The sequence below is a fragment of the Camarhynchus parvulus genome, chromosome 15, assembly GCF_901933205.1.
Source record: "Camarhynchus parvulus chromosome 15, STF_HiC, whole genome shotgun sequence".
NCBI classification, from domain to species: Eukaryota; Metazoa; Chordata; class Aves; order Passeriformes; family Thraupidae; genus Camarhynchus; species Camarhynchus parvulus.
Genome location: NC_044585.1, coordinates 8585266 through 8612968, shown reverse-complemented (window position 1 = coordinate 8612968; position 27703 = coordinate 8585266). Strand labels below are relative to the sequence as shown.

Here is a 27703-nt window from a genome sequence, read left to right as displayed (position 1 = left end):
TGTGGGTCTTGCTTTGGTTTCTTTTGTGTCTCAGGACATTAAATCTGTGATCAGAGACCACTTGGTTAGCTGAGGAGATTGAATGGTAGGAAGGGAACCCTTGGACTTGTCAAATCCTGGGTGCACTGTGTGCCAGAAAATTTCTTGCAGCACTAGGAAGAAGTTCCTGCATACATAGCTAAGATCTTTGGGCAGTGGGAGATTCTGGGTGTCTTTCCCTCCCTGTTCTGTGCCAGCTGCCCCAGGTTGAATAGGTGTCAGCTGAAGGTTTCCTACGTGGCTGTGTTGGTGCTAGGGCAGAATATCTGCTGAATCTGGACGTGCCATGCTTTGGATATTAGAAAGCATTTTCCTGCATGAAATAAGGAGGATTATTTTACTGACAGATTTTCTGTAGTTGTGCACTGTGAGCTGAACTTGCTTCTTAAAGCAGCCTAGCTATGACTGTGCTTGAGTGGATATCAGGTGGTTTTTTGTCAGGTTTTAGCCCCCCCAGTTTCTGGATGGGTGGGATGGACTGGTTGCAGTAACACAGCTGTTAAAGTCACACGAGCCACTGTGCTGTGACGTTTCTGGCTCAGCCTATGTTACCTGAGGGTCTGCTTTCTACACCTTGGTAACAGGTTGATTTATTATACTCACCAGTTTGGGATGAGCTGAGACAAGTGCTTTACTCAGTCACCTGGTACAGACTCACCAAAAATATTTCTGCAGCGATGACTGTATCACCTGGAGACAAAGAACACAGAGTCCTTGCAGTGCAGATTTTTCTTGTGCACATGGATTAAGGCATGGGTGGCAGAACAAATGCTTCTCAGGTTAGTGATCAGTCACCCTGGGCTGGTCTTGAGAGCCAGGTAATGACAGCCTTGTGTTGCTGCTGTGTAGAAAGTCCTTGTGATCAATAGAGCCGTGGCTGCTGGGCTGTGATGTGCTGTGCTGGCTGCACCATCACCCTTTTTTTGACACAGAGCCTACAGATGCTACTCTGCATCTTGTGTATGTGCCTCCTGCTGTCCCCCAGGACCCCTGTGGACAGCAGTGTCCTTCTGTGTGCCCTCCAGCACTGCTCACCTCTGCTGCAGCAGTGCTCTGATGAGCGTGGTGCTGGGTGAATCAGTGCTGCTGCAGTGTCACCTCATGCCTGGCCACCTCTCGTGCCACCTCATGCAGGATCTTCTGTTCCTCAGGCACTGCTGTTTACATGCTCTGTCTCAGGAGACAGGGCTCCACTGAGGCACTTGGAATGACTGAAGAGGCACTCTGTGTCTGGGAGATTGCTCTCCTGAGGTCAGGCTGCCTGCTTAAACCCTGTTTTAATTCCATCTCCTAGCGAAGCTGGCAGCTTGCCTGGTGAGTGGGTGTAAAGTGCAGCTCTCTGAACTGCCAAGCAATCCTCTTTCTGTTTGTGCTGCAGACAAGAATGGGGTGCCTGCTGTCCTGCTCCGTCAGCATCCTCGCATCTGTTGAAGGGAATCACTCTTACTGAAGATTGAATCTGGCTTAATTTAGAGCTAGAAGAGGAAAGGATGAAAACACAGCCACCCTCTGCCAGTTGTTTTGTAGGGAAATGCTTGGGAATTTAGTGGACCAGAATGGCCATGTTTGTAGAGAGTTGAGAGTTCTGTAGTGTTGAGCTTTGATTTGATGCTGGCTTCCCCACCCAAGTATCCCACTGTGCAGGTCACAGAAACATCCAGCAAATGTTGACCACTAAATATAGACCTCAGTCATGGGCTTTTTTTAGAGGGAGTTGTCTTGCCGCATTTCTGAAACTATGGTCACTGTTTTACTCATGCTGTGTGTAAAGCACACACCTGTGTTCCTCTCACATGATTAAGGTGTCATGGAAGAGCCGGCGACGTGGTGGTTAATGGTCTCCAAAGCTCCTGTGGAAGGTAGCATTACTCAGCCTATAATGACAGATTAAGGAATGTTCCCCAGCAGTAATAGGAAACTGGAAGGCTGTTGTGTTCACAGTTTGATAGCAAAGCTCTGGTGGCTGCTGTTTGTGCTGCTGCTCTTGAAGCTCCACCGGTGTTTCCACCATGAAAGTTTCCACTGTGTAAATCCTTGTGATAACTGAACACATTTGGAGTGAGCAAAGCAAGGAGGTGAAGATTTGGATGATGGATTGGGAGACACATCTTCCTATGAGTGGCTGGGTGGGATTAAATTCAGGTGGAAAAACACTGTTTGAATTTATTTCAAATATTTATAGGCTCAAACCAAAGCCTAATTGAAAGATTTAGCTTTGTGACTAGACTGAACTTGCCACTGAACTGTGAAACTGCAATAAACCTGTGTGTCTCAAAAGCTCATATTAGTGCTCATTCTTGTATAGAGAACAGAGGGTACAATTCACTTTGGTGTGTCCTCCCTTCTCCTCCTGCTTTCCCACCTGTTGGTACCAGCTGAAAAGCTTTGCACCGACCAACAAACAGAGGGTTGGTGCTGGTGGTAGGAATCCTAGCTGGATGGCTCTGGTTTGCTTTGGAAAAACACCCAGAGAATTGGATGTGGGTCTTCCACGAGGCAAACTGCCTCCATCCCAGAAGTGAGATCCAGTGGGAATGAGAAGCTAAGCACAGGGGTGGTCTTTGCAAAGGCAAGGAGAGGTTTTTGGTTTGGTTTTGCTTTCAGAAAAAGTATACATGGTTTTGCTTGATGTCTTTTGTTGTCTGGCTGGTGGTTTTTTTCCCCCCTGCTGTTACTTATGTTCACATAGCAGTAGCAAATGGCACATTGGGCGGAAAATGAGCATGAAGGATGTGATCTTCCAAGGCAGTGTTTCTCAGGTGCAGACCTTAACATACTTTGATTAAGAGAAAGCATCTTAATTGTCTTCAGGTGTTAGGCTTCCTGTCTGAGAAATGTAATAACAAGTGTTCACAGCAGAATGCAGGGATGAGCCCTGCCCATAGATAGCTTTGGAACCTCTGCTGTGCTTATTGTATAGCAAAGAGGCCCTTTAATTGTGCATTGTCTCCAGCTTTATAATGTGCAGACCTTTAATGCTACCATAAACATAGAGATGCTGTCAAAATGCAGAGTGAGGATCTCAGAGCTGCATCTGTTTACTAAGCAAGGTTGTTTCAAGGGGGGCCGATAGAAATGAATCAAATTGTGCATCACTGGTTGGTTAGGGCAATAATGTTCAGTCTGGCTGCAGGAGCACCTGGCTTGTCTCCTAGCATCAGAATAACAGGAGGAATTAGGTCAGCTGAGCTGGCATAGTAGGGATCAACCAGACTGTGGTTCCAGTGGGGGGGAATGAAAGATGCATAATTTTAAGTCATTAGAGATCCCATTTAGCAAAGCATCTTAAAAACCTCCAGGAAGGGGGAGACTCCCAGCCAGCTCTGAGTGCATTGGTGGCCCAGGGTGTGGGAGCTGCTGGTGTGATGAGGACCCCAGGGACCACAGGCAGGGTTGAGAGGCAGCCCAGGGGCTGTGGGGTGGGCTCTGTGTGTCCCCATGGGTGCTGTGTCACCTCACCCTGCACACACCCTCTTCATTTGCATTGGATGCTCTTTTCATTTGGTTGACAATCATAGCCATCATACTAAATATGTTAAAAAGTGCTTATTTCTCTGTTGTTTAAATAGTGCAGATTTGATCTTGTGTTTCTCTGGCTTCCAGTAACTGGATTTTTTCTCTTCTTAAATTAAGGCTCTTCCTATTTGAAAGAAAACTCAGGCTCTTTTTTTCTTTATACCTCTTGTTTCCACACCTTTGTGGTAACAAGTGTGCTTGTTTTCTTAAATCTGGTGAATGAAGTATGAAATAAATGGATGGAAAAGAGACTTGCAAAGGCCAGGCACTCATGCAGCTTCCATAGAAAATCCTGGGAGGTCAGACCTCTAATTTTCAGAGTTTCTTAAAAAAAAAGAAAACAAACACACCAGAAAAACCCAAACCAAAACAACTCTTGCAGAGTATCAGATTGTGTTTGGTATATACCGTTAAAAAACAAGCAGTTCCCAACTTTATCAGGGGGACTACATTAATCAAACCTCAGGACTGAGTCACTTTGCTTGTATTTGCACATATCTCAATCAATTAATGTGTCTCAAAGAGTGTGATTAAAACTGAAATATCCACCTCAACCCTTAGCTCTCCCCCACTACCCCTTCTCATTGGGCAGGCTCATAATATGCAACTTTAAGGTATGCAAGGATTTAATTCCAGTACATGTGACTGAGCTTAAGGTAATGGGGAATTCAACCTTAAATGTTCAGTTTATGGTATGGCTGTGAACAGGAAGGAGATGAGGAATAAATACAGAAAAGCAAATTGGGTCTTGATTATTTTTGTCATTGTTTTTAGAATTCTGAAGTTTCCTCTCTCGATAGCATTAATATAATGCATTGCCTTTTGCATAGGAGCTTGCTTTTGTTTGAAAAAGCTTCTAGATATTATTCTGCTCTGTTTGAAGCCAGCAGTGAATTTGTGAAGCCCAGCAGCAGGGCTGTGACCAGCTGGGGGGAAGAGTTGGGCTGGGCTGAAGGAACCTGTTGGGACTCATGCCCAGTGGAAGGAATGGTGAAGTTTCTTCAGGTCACTTGAAGGCTGAGCTGCCTCTCCAGCAGTGATCCCATCTGGCTGTCGTGGTATGAGCTGCCTGGGAAAGAGCAGCTCCACGGACATGACGTTGTCCTGTTTGTTTTCTAATGTCATGCAAGCAGACTTTAGAACTGTTGCCAGGGGGATGGGAAATAGTCTCCCTCCCTTCCTGAAGCCTGTGTAGTACCAGAGAATGGTTTTCCTGCTGTTTTTAATCTGCCCTGAAGTACAACCTGTCCTGAAACAGCTCATCTGTTGTACATTGGAGAGTACAGTGGTGCCTGGAATGGGGCAGTGGGCAGTGCTGACCCTTGTCATCACTGTTCTTCCAGTTCTACAAAACTCTGCCTGCTGCAAGGCCACCCATCAACCATTTTTGTGCTGCAGGGCCTTCCTTCTGCTTGCTCCATGTCCTAGAGCAAGCTGGCAGGTCAGAAGGAAGCAGAATGCAGTCAATGGCCAACTGTGGGCCAATTGTGGACAGAACATGGTGGGCCTTGCCAGGTCTTGTTTCTGATGCTTACTCCATGGGATCTACATTAAGAAATTAGAAGCCCTCATTGTTTTGGTAGTCACAGATCTGCTGACTCTGGAAATAACACTTTCTAGTCAGTAGCAGTAGGTTTTACCTTTCTTCATCTGAGTTAATTGTCTCCTGAATTAGAAGCCTGCTCAAAATGTTCCTGAGTTCCTTATTGGTGATGTTCAGGAGGAGAGAGGAGGATAACAGGGACCAGAGAACAGAAACACAGGAGGCTCTGAGACCTGTGTTTCTTTTCACTTGTGGTCAAAAGGCATGTGAATATCTTTTCTTTGCTTTAGATCGGTTTTCCAAAGGATGAGCAATGATAAGTTCTCTCACACTTCTGATTGATGATGCTATTGTCCCTTATCTTGCTTCCATTCCAATAGATGCATGAGGAGATAATCCTTGCATATCATGACAGTTTTCCTTTCCCTTTTCAGAGGCTAACCTGCTCAAGCCAAGCTGTGAGCCACAGTTGAACAGTTCTAAGAGATTTTACTTTTTGGAAAGTTGTTTTCCTCTCTTTAGAACAGCAGGTTTGTTTTTCCCAAACCCAGTCAGTTTGGGAGCCCCTGCCTGAGCTGGGGATTTTCCAGATGCCATTGGCCTAAGAATTGGCTTCTGTAAAGCAAAGTTGTGTTTGTTTGGACTGTGTTTGTGACTCCAGTGCCACTGTCAGAAAGCAATAACTGGAGACCACACGTCAGAAAGGTACTGGCTCCATGAGATCCTGCTGGCAAAACAGGAGGATGTGATACACAGTGGTTCTGCTGCAGTGAGTAGGGAAAGTAACAAAAAAGTAGATGGAAAAGCTTAGCTTTCAGTTGATGTTGAGTTATCTTCTACTGTCAGACCCTCAGCTTTGTGTTGTGCTTCTGTTATGTTGATGCAGTTGGTGAAGTCCTGGCCCTGCTTAGAGAGATCCATGTGCAGCAAAATTATCTTTGTTTGGCAGCATCTCTGGGTGCTGTTGGAGAGGTGGTGCTGAGCAGCTTGTTGGTGATATCTCCTGAGAGGCACAAACCCTCTGCCATCACAGGGATGCCAGCAAACACCCAGGAGAGTGGTATGTCTTAGAGGAGTGCTTATGGCTCCTCTGCTGTAGGCAACAGGAGCCTTTTTAGCTCCAGTGCTCACCACATGGGTGTAACCCTGGAGCTACCTTCATCTTCTGGCCTTGTGTGAGGTACAAGTCATTCTTAGCTGGTTTTCCCCCAGAGTGTACTACAGCACTGGTCTCACACCGATTGGTGAGAACACTGAGCTGCTGAGAGAATCCTGGAGTGTTGTGTAATCAAATTTCCACTTTTTGTCCTTCCTGAGCATCTTTCTAAACTTGGTGGCAGGCTGAGTTCAGGGGTAGAGTGCAGAGGAGGATTTTTCTAAGGAAAATTCCTCTCTGAGACTTTTTAAGCTGTGGTAGGAGGATGACTAACTGTGGGTACACCCAGACATTTCCCTTTGGACACACCTAAACACACTCTTTCCAAGAAGAGGATCATGCCACCTTCCAGTATGGGTGGAGAGAAAATTTAAAGGGAGGCAGGACTGTTGGGTCTTACTGTCCATAACACCACGTCTCCTGGTGTCACAGTGAGGAATTCTAACAGAGCACAGTCTTGGGGTGATTTATGATGTATTGCTAAATGAGGTTTCTTCATTTCTTTGTCCTCCATCAGCAGATGTGTGTTATTTGTAGACAGCAGAGGCTGTTGCCTATTTTTACACTCAATTAAATTGTAACTTCATCACTGGGGCCTCTGCTGCAAGAACAAGCCAGGCAGTGATCCAGACTGATTAATTATCAGCTTAATGCCTTTGGCAGAGGCGTTTTGCTGCCATTGTGGGGCATGGTCAGGGTACTGCTGCCCTTTGTGATGACAGGAAAAGTTAGGGGTTGTGTCTGTGCTGTTCCCTTCATTGAGCTTGTTTAGTGACAGGATTAGGCTTGGCTGTACAGACTGGCACATGTGAATAAGAGGTCCAGAGGAAATTATCTGTAACACTTCTTGAAAATAAGCCTCTGCAAAAATAGAGCAAACTGTAATACTTTTCTTGATGTGGAAATGAGTGGGTTGGGCATTTTGCTTTGGTTTTCAGAGAAACTGGTAGCTTGCAGAATTTGGCTTGCAGTATTTTTTCCTTGTTTTGTTAATGAAAAAAATCATAAATAGAGTGGAAGGATAAAAATGGACAAGAAGTAGTTTCTGCTGCTGAATCAGCTTGAGAGAAGTCCATCAGCCTGTTTGAGAAACCAGAAGTCTCTTTAGACAGCTGAGTCTATTTTAACCACAGTAAGCTCTACTGGCTTTTTCCAAACACTAGTTTGTTTCTGGGACCCTTCTTGAAATAAGTGTTTTGTTTTGTTGGCAGAATTTTACAGATCTTTCTTGTAAGTGGGTCTTGAAATGCTGAAGCTGCACATGTGTTTGTTGTCCTTGCTACAGGCAACTGTGATCTGAAAATACCTTGCTAGGTGTTCTGGCCAGTTCTGCCTGGTAAGGTTGGATTTTCAGAGGTTGCTGTTGCCAGTGATAGTTGGGAGAGCCACCAGCTTCATTCCTCAAAGCCTTTCAGGCATTCCCCTCTTTATCACACCAACACAGAGTGAAGAGATAAAACCACCAACCAGCAAGGTCATGTTGTTGTTGGGAAAGTCAGGCAGAGCATCTCCCTTGCCTGTGCAGGTCCTTGTTTAACCCTGGTCACTGCACACACTGACTGCCAAAAATCAATGACTTCCTTGGTGATGTTTGTTTGCAGAGTCTTTAAATAATGTAGAGTGGAAAAACAACCATACTGCAGAGTGTACATTAGCTGTTGGCTAATAAGTTATTACAAATATCTTCTGGACTTGGTTTGTGTAAGCTCTGGTTCCTCTTCATTTCCTATATAGGTAATAATACACTTGAGCTTCCCCAAACCCTGCTGGCACTATGCATATTAAAGTGCAGAGTTACTGAGCTGCAGTGATCACAGCACGTTTAGCCTACAAGTGTCTATGAAACCTGTTTTTGTGGCAGTGATGAACTTGGTCTGGGCTGCAAAAACCACTTCAGACACTTCCTGTGTGCCCAGCAGTTGCCCTGCAGTGAGTTCCCCAGCAGCTGCATTGCACTTCTGGTGTATCTCATATCTTCTGGTACATCTGGGGCTGCAGTTCCTGTAGCAGTAAAAGTCTTGGGTGCCTTTATCAACCTTGGCTTTCTGCTCTTCTTGCTTAGGGTAGCAGGAGCTGGTGGGCTTTGAATGCTCCTGAGAGCTCTCCCTCAGTGCTTTGTCATGTGCAAAGCCTGTGATGATGCTTGGGATTTTCTTCTTGCACTGCTTCCCTGGTGCTTTTAGCCACAGACTGGCTTCCCACTTCATCCAGTGTGTGTATGAAATTGGATGGCTTAATGTGTGCTGCTTTCAAATGCAGAGGTTGAAAAACAAAGCCTGTTGAAAGAAGTGTTTGTCATGCAGGGAAGTGCAGCAAACACTTTCTTGAAGTATCACAGTAAATTGCTTTTTCAACAAACAAGGGGACTTCTGAAAGCTCAGCAGAGCTCAGCAGTGAGAACAGCTGTAAGAACAGAGGGTGGCTCTGGGCTGTGGTGGATGCTTGAGCCCCTCCAGGGAAGGTGGCCAGTTCCCCTGCTGCTGTGGCTGTCTCAAATCACAGATAATTCATCTTCCTCCTCTCTCCCTCTCTTCCTCCAACTGGTCTTCAGCAAACATCTGGAAACCCAGATTTCACGTGGTGAGGTTAAAAGGACAGAAGAGAAAGCAAGAGGTGCTGAGGACTCCAGGCATTGACAAAGGCAGGGAATTTGGTACAGCTTCATGGGAGGCAGAGTTCTGTGGACAGACCAGGGTGAAAGGGATGAGAACAGACAGTGGAGACTGCCTGGAAACTAAACAGCTGCTAGAGTGGCTGCTGGGGGTTTTGGAATGGTTTGGGTCAGAAGAGGAATCAGGTGCATAGGTGTCTAAACAGCCTGAGAGTAAAGTCATGCTGCCCTGGAAATGGAGTCTCATGCTGTGCCTCTGCTTTCAGGACTTCTCCACTCACCCACACAATTGTTGCCTGTGAGTGTCCCCAGCTGGGTCTTGAGTTTAGAAGTGACTTCTGCTTTATAGGCTGTAGGAATGACTTCTAGCTTATAGATTTTATATTAGTGGGTCTACTCCTGTCTGACTTCTGTCTCAACAATGGGATTTAGTCATTTGACCTCCTGGGTCTACCCAGGGCTGAAATATTTGGCTGTTTTCATGTCTGTGCTTTGGCAGTGGTTTGGTGGCTCTGCTGGACACATGCCAGGTTGGCACTGGTGTCACCATGTGCTGCACAGCCACCAAGGCTCCTGCTGTGGCTCTGTGCTGCTGTGTTTTTGTGGGGCACATCTCTGCACTCTCCTGTGCTTTTACCATGGATATATGGATGTTTCCCCAGGGCTGGGGGGAGGTCAGCCAAGGCAGGAGGTGAACTCCCAGGATGGTAAGAGCATCACAGTGCAGCACCTGTAGTGAACTTAGGAAGATGAGGATTTGGCCTGGACTTTGCTGATGTTGACCCCTGTTACAATCCAGAAAGCTTTAACCACCTGATAATGGCACCGTTAAGGCATGTAGAAAATATGGTTGGCAAGTGTTACATTTTTTTTCTGAGACATTTCTTTTTTGCCCTCTAATGAAACGTGTCACTTGGGCACTTTTCAGCCAAGGGGTTGAATTGCAGGTCTCAAAGTTGTGCTGCTCTTATCTTTCTGTTCAGCCTAGCCCTGCTCATGTGGGCACAGCTGCTAAAAAGGGCCAAGTTAAATGTGGAAATGATTAAGGCTCTAAGATAGCAGTGTGCCAGCATCTGTGTTGCGTGCCACTGTTAATCCCTGGAGCCTGAAAGGACATGGAGACCCAAGCCACAATACAGGAGATCAGCTTGGTTAAACAGATGCACTCTCACAGATCAATAATATGCTTAAATACCTGGCATTTTCAAAGCAAGCAGTCTTCCAGGAATTAACCTATAATGTTTTCACCCTTTCTTCAGTCTGACTCATAGCAGAGAGCAGATAATCTGTTTAAAAGGTAATACAGCAATTAAATGTCTGAAATATTTCAGTGCATAAATCCCTTAATTTTCCATTTTCTATTTCCCTAGGAACTGGCAAACTCTGTCTACTTGGTTATGGAGGTGAGTGTGTCTTTTTTTTTTTAACCTCCTTTCCCTCCCTCTTTCTCTTTTTGAATATTTTAAACCCATTTTAAGCAGATCAGCATGTTTCACAAGTGGGGCTTCCTGCTGGCAGTCTCACCTGTGAGGCTTGGTTAATCTAATCTGCAGCTCAGGCCTTGGAGAGTGTGGGTGCAGAGAGCAGCCAGGGGATTTTTCATCTTGCTGCTCTCAGGAGGTCCTGCAGGCACAGGCTTGAGCAGTCACTGAACCTCAGGGGTCAGGAGGGTGCCACAGGGGAGTGAGTGTGTGTTCAGGCATCCGTCCACCAGAGAGAATGTTCTGGACACAGATTACCTGCAGAGCCTCTGAATGTTTCCCTTGCTCTGCAGTTCTCACTTGGAGGTCTTGTTGACTTTTCCTAATGATGTGGAACATTGATGTGAGGAGTTTCAGTTTTCAGCTGTGTCCACTCCCAGGCTTCCCTCAAACAGCTTTCTGCTGCTGTCTCCAGTGCTGACCCTTCTGCTTTGTTCTGCTTTTACCTCTCTCTCTGATGTGCCTGAACATGGATGTGCACAAGAGCTGGTTGGTGCTGGTGTATCATCATGCATCATAACATTTAGGAGAAATAGGAGAGAACCCAGAGGAATGGGCTTTCCCTTGCCAACTTCTGAATATGTATTTTGACATGTGTGATTATTTATGTTTAAATATTGTGATAAACCTGCCACCCTACTGAAATTTACTGTTTTTCTTGTTAATCTTTGATTTGCCCTGTATTAACTGAGCTTTCTGTTCTGTTTGCAGTACTGTAATGGTGGTGACCTGGCAGACTATCTTCACAGTAAGTACAGCATATCCTCTGGGAGGGTCACCCTTCATAATCTTTGGAAAACTGAGAAGCCATGACAATAAAAAAAGCTGGTCTTGTAGTCCTTTCTATGTAGGTCAGTAGTGACTGTTGTCAGTAGTTATATATTTTAGTTACAATGCCCTTATAGGTTAAACATATTCCAACACTACTAGGGACACAGTCTTCTCTAGGTGACTGGAAAAAAGCTGTTTATACTGAAGCCTTGCAATTCTGTAGTGTTGGATTTAAATAATATTCCAAGACTATATTCTCTAAGTTACCCCTAAGGTGTCCCCACATCTAGGGCAGAACATATTTCCTGTTTCAGCATGTTGAGGATGGCTTGTGGTGTAGCCAGTAGTGCTGTGAGGGTGACCGTATTAATTTTGGGGTCTTCTGGAGAGTATAGCACAAGTATCTGGGACCATGGTGCCTTGAAGAACCTTTTGGTGAGACTCAGGGGTGTCTTTGCCATCAAGCCAAATGCTTTGCAGGTCATCCAGCTGTACTGCTGGGACTCAGGCAAGCCCTCAAGGTATTTTTCAGTGCAGCGCAGGTACAGGACCCTGGTTTGTGAAAATCACCTTGCACCTCAGTACCTGGGACAGGTAGGAGGATAAAATGTTTAACAATATAGTTGACTGCACTCAGATACAGCCCTTTTATTTTTTTTTTTCCTGACTTTGTTTTTTCCCTTAAAGTAGCTTTCTGGTTGTTTTGCATGTTAACTAGAAGATTACTAAATGTGAAGAGACAACTTTAATCTCATTTCATGTGTGGCTCTGGGTCATGGTTAAACAAAGTTTGTTCACATTGTTCAAATTAAAAGCTAGTCAGCTGGATAATACTTCAGGCTCCTTATTGAGGTATGTGATGCCTGGAAATGGCAAAAATTGAAGGATTAAAAGATAAATTTACATTTGCCCTACAGCTAGTGTTGGTGTCCCTAGAATAATAATTTGGGGCTTGATGCTAGCATGCCACACTTTTCCTGCAGGGTAGTGAATTATATTTGTGGACTTGAATTTTCAGAAAGAGTTTAGTACTTGAAGGAAAAAGAATATTCTGTCTTTCATGTGCTTTGTTTTTTAAAGTGTGGGTGAGATAGAAATGACAGGCATTTGTTTTTTAAAATCCAGGTTTGGTGTGCTTTAGATATGTTTTGCCTCTGTTGGGTATTGCTGTGCTCTAAAAGGAGCATCTTTAGTGGTGGTAGAATGTTCTTATGGACACCAGCAGAGGATGGTTTTGTATTTGGTACTTTCTTTTTTCTCTCTGAATGCAAATGCAAATTTTATAAATCAGTTGCTTTTAAAAAATAGCAAAACTTCAGTTTTACCAGTGTATGGGCTTTGAAAGCTAAATTTTTTTGCTTTCATGCACATGAAGTGAACCTTGGTCTTAAAGCAGTGGGCTGTGCACTCTCATTGGCAAAATGTGTGTGCAAACAAGAAATTATAGAAACAAATAACAGAAACAAGGATTTACAGGAAATCATCTGGTCTGTACTACGACTTCTGTGTGTACATTGTTGTTTTCCCTTCTGCCACCCTCCTCCCCAAAAAAAACCCTCAAGAAAAAAGTGAACCATGCAATTAGTTAGGCTGTTAATACAGCTCACTTCCTGGTCTATAAATTGAAATTACTCAGGAAGTTGGGGGCTAGTTTGAGAAAGTGACAATGAATTGTATTTTCCAAATAAAATTCAGCTTTACCCCAGTTTGGTTTGTTTGAGTGTTACCTGGTGCAAGACTTGATCTTTCTTTGCCTTAGTTCATGTGAGAAAGTTAACCTTTAGCTCTGTTTTTACCAATAAAATATTTTGCTTTGGCAACTGTAAAGATTGTTGTGACTGGGAAGTTGGTGCTTAGTTTTGTTTTAACTCTGAGCACTTGTGTGCTGGTTGCCAGTGAAGAGAACCCAGCAGGCACCAATTTCCAGAGAGAAGGAGTCAGGAAGGGACTGCAGCAAGAAGGTTTAGTTACTCCCATCACTGTCAGGTGCCAGAGCCTAGATAAATGTCAGATTTCTGCATCCCACCTCATGCTCCTGTGGGCAATCTCCTCTTCCAGCTTCTGCAGGCACCCAGGCTGCTTTTGACAGGAGTGATTTTTCACTGAAAACTCATCTTGGAAAGTTTAGATTTCTTCAGTATTTGGCTGGTACTTAGGAGGCTCATCTCTCTCGAGTGGTTATTGTGCTGCTTCAGTTATTTTGATAATTGTTTGATGGTGTTTAATTGCAACATCTACTTTCCCACTGGCTCCTCAGACATTTGTGCTGGTAGTTCCTGTAACACTTAAGCAAGCAGCGCATGCAAATCCCCTGGTTCTCATTGAATGAGTTGCTTGTAAGCTTCCAGATCCATTCTGCCCTCTAATTACAGGCATTAGGCAATCTGGTAATTCCATGCTGAATCCAAAGGCACTCTAATTCTCCTTGTCTTCATGACTGGAGGACGTGCATAGGTGCACGTTGCAGTTCACTGTGTGTGTCTGGCTGGGTTATGGTGTTGGGCAGCCCCATCCATCTCTGGTACAGCCCAAGGCTCTGTGGGCTCTGCTGTGGTGGTGATGGTGGTGTCCTTGAGAGGTCCAGTGCAATTTCCCTTCTGGGAGATCTCTAGAAGTTGCTTTCAGTGGCGGCCATTGTGTATTGAGCTGAGAGTGGCAGGTCTGTGCTGTGTGCTAGAGCTGGGGGAGGTGTTACAGCAGTGACCAGCTCTGTACAGGAATAACTGGAATTGTGTCCTCAGGTACTCAGGAGCAGGCTGGGCTGAAATTCCTTCTTAATTTCTGTGAGTTGGCATTGGCACAGGCTATTATGGACATCTGTACCTTTCTTAAAGCTGTTGCTTTCATATCATAACAGGGAATTCCTTGGTTTGACCATGCAGGGAGCTTTGATATTTCTAGTCCATCCGAAGTGGTGCAGGGACCCTGTTGCAAACCAGAGGTGTGCAACATTGCTTTGTAGCTTTCCTCCCTCTATAGACAGGTAATTAAGAAGGTCTAGTCCTATCACAGATATATCTGGAATAAGTCTTCTGGCTTGTACAGAAGATTCAGAGGAGTGTGAATCTCTGTCACTGACCATGGGTAGATGGGATAGGTTCAAAGCCAGGCCCCAAACAAGTCAGCTTGGTCTCAGACTTCAGTGTGACTTGGATTGTGCCCATGTTAGAGATACTTGTGACACCTGTGGGTAAGAGGAGATGTTCTTTTTCCTAAATAACTTTTCCAAAATGATGATGTAACCCAACGTCAGTGGGTGCACTGCAGTACATCTCCTCCTGGATCAGTTGACAAGGGCTGTTTACTGCAGTTCACCTCTTCCAGGCTGAACTTCTCAGAACAGGCTGAGCAGAGCACTTCTTAGGCAGCTTCATCCTTTTTCTCTGCCTTCAGAGCTCGAGGCATGTGGGCCCCACAGTGACCCAGAGTAAATATTTTCTCTGATCTACTGACCTGAGCAGCCCAAGGCAGTAAGAGTGCCTCATCACTGAAGTGGAGCCCATGAAAATAAACACAGGGATATTATTGCTTCTCAGTAATGGCAGAGTAGGGCTTGTGAAACAGCATCCTCTGCAAGAATGTATTGCTCACCACAGACATCCACAGGGATGCCCAAACTTTAATGCAGGATTTGCCAGCAGTTTTCTGGTGAAGACGAGAATATCCCCTTTTTACAGGGACAGAAAGTTCCCTGTTTGAGATGTAGCAAGGGAAGAGAGTGTTTTGTTCTCCACTTTTTTGGGTTTTTTTTTGTTTGGGTTTTTTTTTTTTTTTTGATGGCACCTAAATTGAATGAGTTTTCTGTATCTTCTCATTCCCTCTGCTGTTGGTAGCTGGTCTGGGAGGACTTTTGTAGGCCAGTATCCTGAAGTCATTGGAAATGTCAGTTGTATTTATGTTTCTGTCCTTCAGTTGCAGATTGCTGCTGTCACACAGACTGATGGGCTGAGGATGAGAGATAAGGAGTTTGTTTTCCAGTGTTACAGCCTGTTTGGTTAATGGAGGGAGGTAAAAGGGTATTGCCCCTGCTCTCTCCAAGGAACTGACTGTCCCTTTTCTGTTCCTGAGGGCAGAGCCTCAATTTCCCAGTCCTGCCTTCCTGCCTGGATTTGTGAGATTGAATGCTGCCAGAGGATCCAGCAGACTTCTCTGTCTGATTTTGCAGCCCTGCAATGGTAGCTCCAGTCTGCTACTGCAGTTGCACTGTGGGAATATGTCTGCACAGGCTCAAGACACCAGTTTAGATTCTCTGTGCCAGGAAAACAGTACTTTTGCAGGGCTGAGAACTTTGTATGGACTTCTGTGATGTGGAAATGCTTAAATTCTGCAGGAACAGGTAGACTAGAAGCCCTATTTTCTATGGACCAATGGATTTTTGTGATCTTGGTAGCAATGTTGTTGTTTTCAGTACTATGAAGAGTTAGAATTCCCATCAGGGAGGCTCAGCTGGTTTGCTGAGGGCTGTGGCTGATGCTGTGTTAGCCTTATAGCCCCCAAATTATCTGCAGGAGAGGGAACGCCTCAAAGCCGTGGCACGCTCCTGGGGCTGCAGGTCAGGACAAGGCTCTCCACAGCTCCTCTGCTAGAGGCAGAGTGTGTTTAGCCAGGAGCTGGTAATTGCCTGCTGCCTTAATAATAACAATTATCAGGTTTCAAGTCTTGCTTCATGTTTGGAGGCGGGTGATCAGCCTGTCCTTTTCTGGGCCTGAGCTGAATTGGGAGAAAACAACTTTTGAATTCCTGCTGTTTTGTTGAAAGATGGTGTTTTAACCATTCCTGTATAGATTTCCTTGAGTACAAATTGCAGAAATACTACAGAGCCCTTTTGTTGGAGGGAATATAGAGCACAGCTAAGAGATGCTGGACTTTTAATAGACAGAAAATGGTATGGTACTGAGTACACTGTGATAATTCAGCAGGAGGTTGGGGAGAGCTTTGTTAAAGATGAGGCAGTGCTTTCTTCAGAAGATGCAAGTGTGTTTTTGAGACTTGCATCTGAGCTGCCTCTTAGTATCCTTAAAATCCCTTCACAGAATCTCCCCTTCTGGAGAGGAGTCTCGTGAACTCCAGCTGAGTTCATGGGGAAAAAGGCTCAGTGAGGGGACAGAAACTCTGTGTGCATGTGCACTGCTCTCACGTGTTGGGAGTCCAGGACCACCTGATAGCCATGGTGACACTTTAGCTGTGCTTGGTGCCTCCTAGACCAGTGAGGCCTCGGAGTGGTGGGAGTTTCTTTTCTATTCTAAGCACTGCTTAACTTATCTGTGTCCCTTGCTGCTTCCCATCCATGTATTCTACAAGTTAGATTTTTAATTTCCTGTGTTGTGTTAAAGCTGTGTGCAGCCTCAGCTGTGTTTTCACAAGGATTCCTCCCTTCTAGCTGACTGGCTAGAGTGATGTTTTGAAGCTCCTGCCAGCCTGTTTTAATGTCTTACTAGAGAACAGCTGGGAAAGCTCTAATGAAGTCCTGAGTAATTTACAGGGACCTTTTAGAAAGAAATAATTTTATTCAACTGGAATGGTGCTTGCTTGACGCCTGACTTGCTCAGTGACTGACAAGGAGGCAGGCTGGTAGCACTCTTGATCCTGGGGTTTGTTCAGCAGGCTGTTCCCAGCTTTGGCAAGAGTTTCATACGTGTAGTTCTTAAAATAAAGAGAGCTGATGTTGCACTGCTCTGATTAGAAGAGCCAGTTGAAAATTATTTTAATCCCTTCAATGTTTATTTTCACACCACGGTCCCTGGGTAGCCTGTGTCTCAGGAGAGGCCACTCCAGAGCTTCTATATTTGCAGATTTTGATCACTAATACATTCTTTTAAAAAACTTGGCTTGTGAAAACATTTTGAGATATTCTTGCTGTATCTATGGGTGGAGGGTGGCAGGTGATGGTTTGCAGGGATCATTTGGTGAGGTCTTTTGTCAAGTACTGAACTATGGTTCACCCAAACACAGGGTTTGGGATTAGAATTCTGGTTTGGTCAGGTGATGATGCACAAGGGTTAGGCCTAGACTTGGATTCATACCCTAAAGGTACAGATCCCTGCTGGCCATGCGCCCTAACCTGCTGTGAATTTAACCTATCAACCCTTCCCAGGTCCAGCATGGGCCTTAATGACTCTTGCAGGCATAAATCCCGATCCTAATTGCCTTTCCTCTTAGCTCCACCTTTAGACCTAGTCTTTGTGATAAAGCTCTGACCTTGGGTATGCAGCTGCTGCTGACCACAGCTCCCAGGCAGCCACAGCCCTGCCTGGTGTTTGCCTGGATCTGCCTGGCAGCTCTTGCTGAGGGAAGCCCTAAACCTCACCAGATGCCACTTTTGGACACGGTTAATAACCCAGATTCAGCACCCAGGGCTGGCCTGAGTTCACCGTGAGAGACTTGGGGCTGAAAACAGCGTTGACCACAGAATAAGCTGGGAATGCAAATGCTCTCCCTTGTTGCCTGTAGGAATCATTCAGAAATGGTATGTGGGGAAAAGACATCATATGTGGGAATAAAATGACAAATTAGAGTTAATTGCTGTGAGACTCTGCCCTCTGGGCTCCTCAGAGAACTGGCACTGTAAGTTTTTCATCTGTGGTTGTTTTTCTTTCCTCCTTGCCAGCTATGCGGACACTTAGTGAAGACACCATCAGGCTCTTCCTCCAGCAGATAGCAGGTGCCATGAAAATGCTGCACAGCAAGGGCATCATCCATCGGGACCTGAAGCCCCAGAATATTCTCCTTTCCTATGCTGGGGGCAGGAAATCAAATCCCAACAACATTCGCATAAAGATCGGTAAGGCACCGCTACACTGTCACCCTAAGCACTCCGGAGTTTGGTGATGGACACATGGAAACCTCCATCTGACTTTGGAGAACTGTCTAGGAGGAGAAAAGCTTTTCTCCACTTTAAAAACACCCTAATGTTTCTCATTCTTAACTCTTGTGGTAAATGCAGCCTTCAGCTGCCTGCAAGCAGTAGGAGCAAAAGCTTTCTGCTCTGCCAGGACACAGATTTAACACAAAGGAATTGGGCAGGCCTTGCTCTGCTCTCAGTTGAATGGTGCCACCCTCAGTAAAAACAAACAGCAGCCTGCCCTAATTGGCTTGTAATCTCCAGGCTTATCAAGAAATGAGCAGAAGTTGTGACTTTTGTCTTCAGTTTTTAACAGTATTGAGGTTAAAAGTTGTTGTCTGAAGACCTGACACTAGTTGCTCTCCTGGCTTGCCTCAGAGTGGGTTGTCAGGCAGACCCAAAAGAGGGAGTTTTCTCAGCCTGAACCAGAGACAGGCTTCTCAGCTGCATCTTGAAGAAATTCCCATTCTGCACATCAGGCAAGTGGCACAGATGCACCAGTAGTTGGGATGAGTGCTCCAGAAATCCAGTTACAGAGCACACATATTCCCTGCAGTCCCTCAAAAATAAGATGACATCACCCTCACATGTGGGCTTTTGGCTATGTTACAACTCAGAGCTGAAGCTGACACCAATTAGGTAAAACTGTTCTTCACCTTAACCCTGTGCTGTGGGGAAAGTGTTAGTGCTTTCCTTCAGCTGGGAAATAATTTCCTGTGGAAAAGTTTGAAATGTTGCTGCTTGTTCAACTGAAGCATTTTGATGTGGTTTTTTGTTTTGTTTTTTTTTTGTCAAGTGCAGAGTTAATATCTGTAAAGAAGGGATTGGGAGCTGCAAACAGGCAGGAGGGCTGTGGGCACAACTGCTCTGGGTGTGATGTAACCTGCAACCCTCCTTGTGCTCCCTGAGGAGTGCATGGTCCAGGGAGAACCTGGCTGTACCAGTTCAGTAGTGACAGATGACAGTGTAAACAGCTGTGTCAATGTCCTAGCTTGAAATATCTGGTAACCTTGAGAGAACATCTCAGTGTCATATGATCAGATGCCCAGTAACCTGCAGAGGTAATTCCTCTTGGTATTCCTTGTTCCTGGCTCTTCTACTTGCTAAGTGAACTGTGGCTCAGTTATCTGTCCTAGTGCTGGGGTTAGCACAGTTGGTACTCTTCTAAAGGAACAGAACAAGACTCATTTTGGTAGGGCTGGTTTAGAAATGTGTGTAGTGGTGAGTAGTGGTTCCTCCTGGATGTGTTTCACATTGCAGCCTTTTCAATGGAAGGCGACTTTCAGTTCCCCAAATGAAAGGCTGAGACAGCAGCAGATGACCTGGCTGGTTTTGAACTGGCACATTCTCACTGAAGTCAGGAGAGCCTTCCCAGCTGACATTTCAGAGTGCAGGCAAATGGGTTCTGATCCCTGAAAGAGAGATGGGAGTTTGTTCATCTGGGTACTTTTGTGGTGTCTGTACTGTGCATTAATAACTAGCACAAGGATGCTCCTGCTCAAGAACAGCTGTCATAGTCTTACTAAGATGGGATAGAGGTTGCAAGGATTGATGGGAAGTGAAGGTAAAGTAGGAAGAATGAACTGGAGAAGGTGCAGGCTCTCCAGAGCTGGTGTCTGCTCCTGACCTGCCTCTGTTTCTCTTTGCAGCTGACTTTGGGTTTGCCCGGTACCTGCAGAACAATATGATGGCAGCAACATTGTGTGGCTCACCCATGTACATGGTAAGTGTGACTTTTCTAGAGGATTTTCTGTGTGGTGCCTGCTTTACTCCCCAAAAGCAAGGCTTTGCTTTTATCTAGTCTTTTCCCCAGAGGTGAAATTTTGTTTACTTGCCTGAAACCAGCACAGTCCTGAAGTTCTGGCTGCTGGTAATGCCAGACAGCCGATGCCTGTGCTGTCATGTAACTTCCAGGTGAGATGTGGATAAACCATGCTTTCAGGATGGCTGCTTAGACTGTGAAACTGATGTGTGTAAGAAACCAAACTGATCCCTTTTACCCTCTTTGTACTTCCCACTCTGGGATCAGGGGGTGATGAGGTGATCTCTTATTTGTGGTCATGGCAGTAGTCAAGGTCTCGGTGTCACATCAAGTCAGTGAAAGGAAAAATGAGAAAACCAGACAGAAATAAAAATGTCATAACCAGACTTGTAATAGTTCCTGGGGACGTGGGTGTCTGAGCTCAAAGTAAAAAGATGATGTGAGTCAATTTAGGTTGAAGTTTTTACAGGTGCCCTGGGGTAAAAGGCGCCTCATTTCAAACACTGTCTAATCCACGCTTAAGTTTTTTGTCTGTAGTCTTTGGGCAGGGTTAGGCTGGACTGTGCTGCACTGCACAGGCCTAGTGCATCTGGTACTCTGCTCCACAGAACTAGCCCAAGCAAAACACACTTCCTCTCTCTCCCTTATTTGAAGCCTGATGTTTATTTGAGCTATGCTATATGTGAAGATGATGTAACTCTCCTCTCCTGTGAGAGTTTCCTGAGTTGTCTATTTTTCGTGATACTTTTTCTTTTGGAGTCTCTTGTGAAAGTAATTGAAAACACCCAGCTTATTTTCTGCAAGGGCTGGAGGAAACTAGTGATGATAGTTTTTTTCTATTTGTTTTTGATTTTTATTTTAAACAACACTGGATGTTACAAGAAATCTCAATGTTTCATATTGTTCTCTGTTTATTGATGGGTCTGAAGGAAGATGGGAAGGGAGGGTTCAGTTGGGATTTAGGGAGGGTTTGGAAGTCTTTCCCTACTGCTGTTGTAGGTCTTGTGCAGGAGCCATGGGAGCATCTGCTGGCAAGGCAGGACTTTATTCCTTGCTTTAGCTCACAGCCTATTGCTGCTTTATTTCATTTTGCTCTTTTTAAAAAACAGAAAATTATTTTACCCCTACCAAAAGGAGCTTTGTGTTTGAACCCCAGTATGATCCATGCCATGGCAAGACTTGAAACCCCCTTGTGCAGTTCTTGTCCTGCTGCTTTGGCTTTTTTTGGTGTCATGCCTCCTTCCCTTAGGGACAGACCAAGCTCCTGTCCACAATTTACTTGTTGCCATTTTTTTTTCCATTACGTGTGGCCTTTACTAATAACAGAGCTAAAAAATTGATCCTGTTCCATGCTGGCAGCAGTGCAATGAAATCTGTAGTTATAAACACGAGGGATTAGCCAGCCCGCCCTCCTGTCCCTCCTCTGCTGCTGCTCCTGAGGCTCTGCCTGCTGAGCCAGGGGCTCTGGGGGCTTGCACTGTCTCCAGCTTTGGGAGGGAGCAGCTGAGGGCACAATGTGGGATTAGAAACCAGAGTCTGAGGCACAGCAGGGCTCAAGCTGTTGGACTGGAACGCTGCCTTTGAGCCCAAACCGTGACCTTGGCACCAGGCCCTGGAGCTGAATTAATGTGCTGCCATCTTGGGCTAAATGAGGGAAGCCCAAGTGGTGCAGCTCAGCATGGAGGCTGGAGTTTACCTGTGCAGTGGGAGCCTTTGCTGCTCTGGGTCTTGCCCTTGCTTTGGCTGAGAAGATATGTTTGATTTCAGTGGGGTTTCTTCTGGTAGATTCAGCAGAAAATGGTACACTGGGAGAAGGGGAAGTACTCAGTTTGCCCAAAATACACAGTATTAGGATGTATTTTTGTCTTCTGAATGAAAGTCTATGCTTCCCCCACTTAAATAGGGAAGTGACCCTTTCAATGTAGTGTTACAGTCTTATTGGGAGTAAATCTTCCATGGTTTATGGGGAATCTAGCTCAAGAGGTTTTATAGCATAATAATGACTTATCTCTTGGAGTTGATAAAAAAACAAAACAAAAAGCCACCAAAACTACTTCCTTTTTATAAAAGAAATTTCTCTTTTCTCCCCAAAAGGCACCAGAAGTCATTATGTCCCAACACTATGATGCCAAAGCTGACCTCTGGAGTATAGGAACCATCATTTATCAGTGTCTAACAGGAAAGGCTCCCTTTCAGGTGAGTTGCTTAAATTTGATGTTTATTACTCTCTCCTGCCTTTTTAGTCTCTTATTTTTTCCTGCTAATCTGGTTACTCTAAGGCTTCTGTCATCTCTAATATCAACTCCCATAGATCCAGCCCCAAGAAGGTCTGGCTAACACCTTGAGAGTATTGTGCTTTATATGTTGTAATTCTGGTTGTGTTACTAGAATATGACTCTCCTCTGGGCTGTCTCTCATTAAAATGTATTTCCCAGTTCTAGGAGCTTAAGAAGGCTCACTTATTGAGAAAATTACCATCAATCAGTTAAAGCAGTGGGGTTTTTTTAGGCCTACACTTAGAAAATCAGTTTCTATTTACAACTGTAGTCAGCGTATAATTTATAATTATAATTCTGTGGGATATAGAAGGACTATAAGAAAGATTGTAATTGCAAGTTAATGTTCAGGATGGTTTGGTTAAGTAGTGTATTGCAGCTAAATCAACTTGGTTTTCAGAGCAGTTAAGTGGGATAATATCAAAAGGTTCTTATCTGTCATCTCACAGCAGTCTCTTCCAGCATGAAATGTTTATGTTCATCAGATCCAAACCCCTCCAAATATAACACAGCCCTGTAAAGCTCCACCCTGTACTTAGTGCCATAACTTCTGGATGAGCTGCAGCATATCCTTTGTGAGCAGTATTCTCTGATTTTTTATTTTTTTTAGAATGGTGGAGAATTCACCACAGCCTTACTCCTGTTGCTTCAGAATTACTTCACATATTTTTCATTTTCAATAGCTGGAATTCATATAGACTCAATGTATTTTTTTTTGTTGTTAGCCACACTGTGTACTACTTTACTTCTTCAATCTCCAAATGAGATCAGCAGACTCTCCCTTGAAATTACTCTTTCAAAGTATTGTATTTGTCAGATTATTTGCCCCCTTGCTTTCTGGTCCTCTCTTCTTATGTCCTGACATATCTTTATCCTGATTCCCTAACAAAATGGGAAAAATCCCCAACAAACCCCCAAAAATTAATAAAAAGGAAATAAAATAAAAACAAATAGCACAAAAGAAATCAGTCAGAGGGAAATGTATGCTCAAGTAATAAGGCAAATTTTATGAAGTGAAGGACTTTATGAGCTTTAGTTCCACAGCTCTTTAAGGTTTCACACAAGACCTGGAATGTTTATGCAGTTACATCATCAGGGAGGATAAAGTGAGTTCTGACTCTGTTGCAGGAAAGAGTGGGCAAATACAGGAGTAAACTAATGGTATGTTTTGGTTTTGTCTAAAGCCAAGAACACTTTTTTCCTTCAGGGTAATTTTTTCCCTGCTGCTATAAGAATCTTCCACTCCAATGCTTTATATTCTGTCCACCAGCTTCCCCCGTATTTAGAGCAAGACTTCATTTCCTCTGCATGTTACTTTTTTTATAAACCCCTACAAAATGCACTGAAACTTCTGAATGGCTTCTCTTTACTGGCTGCATCCACTTGTCATCAGTGCTGGTATCTTTGTTTGAGAGGAGAAAAGGACTGTTAGGATGAAAGAAAATAAATATTTGTGTGTTAAGAAGAAAATGGAGGGGAGGAAAAAGCAAGCTTTGACTACATGCATAGGAGAGCCTGGCACAGATTCTCCCTTGTATCTTGGTTCCTTTTAGTTATTAAAGGCACCTTGATACCTACTCGTTCAAATGATTTAATTACTGTTTAATGGGGTGACTTTATCTTAGGGGTTCTTTGTCTCTGATGGAGGCATGGCAATGCCCTGCCTTGGAGTGGGCAGTGAAGGGACACTTCAGTCCCTGCCCAGCAGTTCCTGACCTGGTTTTGTGCTTGCCTCATTAGATAACTCTGTCCATAAACATCTGTTGGGCTGGGAATGGGGGTTACTGGTTTCTCTATTTCACTTTTCCCCACACCCTTTCCTCTTTTGGAGGTTGTATTTGGAAACAAAATGCCAGGCCCTGTTTGTGACTGCAGTAGCAGCTGTGGATGTGTTTGATCAGGGAGAGAGAGGAGCTCAGCCCAGATGGTTCCTTGTGCCCTATCTATTTGTTTTGGCCATGCATGTCACAAATTGCCTTCCAGCTTGAGATGCAGGTGAAAGAAGCCTGTCCAGGGGGAAGCTGGTTAAAGGTTAACTGCCCTTCTGTCCTTGTCGGCATGACTGTGTTGTAAGAATTTGCTGATGGGCACTGAGCAGGCATGAAGCTGGTGTTTACAGGGCTTTTAGGAGAAGAGAGGGGTAGGGGATAGAGGTGATTGGGACACCATGAGCAGGAATGAGCTTTTAGGAGAAGAGCAGGGTAGGGGACAGAGGTGATTGAGCACCATGAGCTTTTGGGAGGCATTACCAGTGGGTGGGAAGGAAACAGGCAGATTCCACAGAGTGCCACCAGCAGACCCAGTTGTACAGGGAAGCCAGGACCTGGATTTCTGAGTGAACCTCTTCAGGCTAAATCCTCACTGTGCCTTCCCTTCCAGGCTGGCAAAGACAGCCCCTCTTCTCTGTCTAGCTGAGATTCCCATGGGAATCTGGAGCTCATGAAACATTCTGAGTTTGGGTGCTGTAGCTGCCACTGCCTGAGCCAAGGAGGCACCTTCAGGAGGATGCAAAGAGGACTCCAGTGTTATCTGCATGAGGAGGAATGAGCTGCCTAAAAATAAAATAGGGCTTCGGGGAAATGGGTTAGATGGAAAAAAGATCAAATGTGTGGAAAGGCTGAGGCAGCTGTCAATCCTGAGAGTGCTTGTAAATCAAGACAGCAATGTGCATGTGCATGAATGTGATTTCTGGCTGTCTCAGAGTTAAAATTAACTATAGCTGGGTCACCCAAGGCGATTTCCCAGAGCCATTCCTGTCCCTTCCATGCCTCGCTGCACGCAGAGAAGAAAGAAGCTGCTGATGCTCAGATGTGAACAGTTGGTAGGATGGCTGGTGAAGCTTTCTTAAGGAGCTTTTTGTATTAAACATGGCCATAAACAAAACAGTGAGACTGCCATAGGGATGAGATTAATGGGATTCATAATCCCTATAAACAGATTTGCTGAGCTCTGTATTAATGTGGAATTGTTAATTTGCCTTGCCTAATAAGTGGTCTGCACTCACATCTCTGCATTTCTGTCGCTGAGGACAGGACTTGAACAGTGCATTTCCTGCTCCTGCTGACCACACCTGGGAAGGGCCTGGGGAGTGTAGTGGTTTATTCTTGTCCATACCTGAGTTGAAAAGTTTGGGACCCCATGCCCACTGTGAGGTGGTGCTGGCTGTGTAAACAAGTGACAACCAAAAGCAAAGCTGGAGGCAAGAGAAGAAAAATTTACACAAGGTCTAAAACAATCCAAAACCAATCTAGTCCTTGTCAGATGGTGTTTTAAATATGATTAGTTAAATGACCTCAATCTCCTCTTTCTTTTTTTTTTTTTCCCTCTGTGTGGGAGGAATCACACTGATATTTCTGGTGGCTTCTGTTGTGTGACCCCTTTTAAATCTGGGCAGCTCTTGGTAAGCAGACACCCCACTGAGCACGAGCAGGTTGTGTCAGAGCTGGCTCTGGCAGTGGCAGTGGGACATCAGATCCTGCTAAACACCCTGAAACCTGGTTGTCTGAGCCCTTGCAGGAATCTTGAGCTTTCTATGGACATGGTACCCTGAGTCTGGGGGAGAGTGAGACAAAGAGCAGGGAGTTGACAAGAAAATTAATGCAAGTTTTTCTGCAGCTCTGAAATAGTTAACCTGCATGTTTATGTTCTCATCCCAGCTAGCTGTTAGGTGAAAAATTAATTTCTAAGTCTGGTGTACCAAGTTCACTGCTTTAACTCTGAGTTAATTCTGTCTGCATAAGTACTGGGATTATGTATCACTTACAGCAACTGCTATGTTGTGAAATGGCCTTGAGGAACACCAGGAAAGGCTGGATTTTATGCCAGGAATTTGAACCCCTGGTGTATTTGTTAGGCAGCTTGCTCTTCTGTTCCCAGCTCTGTTCCTTTGGAGTGCCCTGTGTTCATGGGAACAGGAATTCCTGGAACTGGTGGGTAATTGTGCTGAGACTGGGTGCAGTGGGTGACTTGTTGCTGTAGTCAATGGACCACTGCCTTATGGACCAGTGTTTGTGGGTCTTACCATGCTCTGTTGGCAGTAGGGAGAAATCCATGGACTGCTAAAGAAAAAGGTTCAGGGGTTGTTTTTTTCTGTTTGCTTGTTTCTGGTCCTTGGGCCTTCAAGTCCTCTGAATGCCAGCCACTTAGTTGTGGGAGTCTTAAAATATCAGAAAACATTTTCATAAGTTTTTCAAGCTTTTCCCTAGAGCTGCTGAGCTAGAAACAACATTACTTACTTATTTTTTCTTTCTAACATAACCAAATCCCCTTTCTTCACCTCTAAATCCCCAAGGCAAGGATTCAAAGAGCAGAGCAATACCATAGACCTGCTATGGAGTGTTGGATAGACAGGGAAGGTGTGAAAGTCTCTGGCCCTCTTCTGCCTGAACGTTGGGCTTTTGCATCCAGCCATGGCCCAAGCGTGACAAATCCACTGCTGAGTGCTTTTGGAAGCACCACCCTGCCTGCTTTTCACATGCAATTCATTGCCAGCAGCCAGCACTGAAGGGGATTTGGCAGGGTTCTGCTGAATGCCTTTGTTGGCTCAACATATTTCCACTGCTGCTCAGGACAAAGTAACAGAGTGGCAGGATTGAATTTGCCCGGTTGCCTCTATATATAGAAAGGATAGACAAAACCAAAATACAGCTGCTCCTAGTGGCATGAGAGGGGGACTGAGGGTGTGAACTGGCGTGCTGGGGTGCCCTCCTGGCTCTAGGGAAAGCTGAGCTGTTCTGCATCCCTGGTTCTGATAGGTGGGTGCTGGCCCACAGGTAGTAAGCTGGCTCTGTGTACCTTGAGTGGTGTGGCTGTTTGGTGCCTCTGGTGTTTTTCTTGGGCAGGGTGTATCTGCCTGGAAGGCAAATTTCAGTTTAAGTTCTTAGCTTCCTAGATGAGGGAATTCAAGTGACATTTTTACTGTATTACAAACATGAGTTGTTTTTTTGTCCATGATTCTTAGAGAAGCACTATTTATTGAAAGAGAGCTGAGCAAAGTGGCTGAGAGTCCTATTGCTTTATGAACTGTATGATAGCCAGAGAGCAGTGGACAGGTTACTGGGAGCAGAACTGTGTGACTCAGTCAATTAATAATGAAGTTACATGAAGCTGCAGGTGGTTTTACCAAATTAATGGTGATCCCTGGCTGTCTGTGCTGGGCACTCACTAGAATGACTCTCTTCCCCTGGTATCTGCTGTGGGACCAGCCTTGAATCACAGGCTCAGGGACAGCCCAAGGGAGGGAGGGTGGTCTGGGTGGGGAGGAGCCTGGCAGGGTCCCTGCAGAGCCAGTGGGGCTGGTACTGAGACAGCAGAACGTGGAGGGACAGCATCCCTGCAGGGGCATCTCTTGAATTTGTACAAAGAGGAGGAAAACTTCATTGAGAACTTTGTTTCTGTCCAAGCCAGTGCTTGGAAACCTTCTCTAATGAACTGGTCTGCATATATGTGCTGATTTAAATATACTCCCTCTTTATTGCCAGGAAAATTTCTGACAAAACAGTGTTTGAAGTAGATCAGAGCTTCATTGTATTTGTGAAACAATTGAGCTGTTGCAACAGGAAATGACCAGAGCAAACAGCCAAGGCTTGTATCTCTCTGAAGTGAATGAGCCCTTCCCTCCCTGGGCTGGAGTTCTGCCCCTCCTTTTACTTTGTCTGTCAGGAATATTTGTCATCACTCTGGGCAATGTGGCCAGGATATTTGGTGC

At 44.9% G+C, this 27703-nt stretch overlaps 1 protein-coding gene across 2 annotated transcripts in view; it reads left to right on the top strand.

Annotated features, from left to right (window-relative positions):
- The window catches only part of ULK1 (unc-51 like autophagy activating kinase 1), a 75579-nt gene that overhangs the window by 4915 nt on the left and 42961 nt on the right, over positions 1-27703 (top strand). For both annotated transcript variants that reach the window (XM_030958744.1, XM_030958743.1), the window contains exons 5-9: positions 10236-10268; positions 11058-11094; positions 17725-17898; positions 19608-19681; positions 21815-21916. In XM_030958744.1, coding sequence (XP_030814604.1) covers positions 10236-10268; positions 11058-11094; positions 17725-17898; positions 19608-19681; positions 21815-21916 — 420 coding nt within the window. The remainder of the gene's footprint in view (positions 1-10235; positions 10269-11057; positions 11095-17724; positions 17899-19607; positions 19682-21814; positions 21917-27703) is intronic.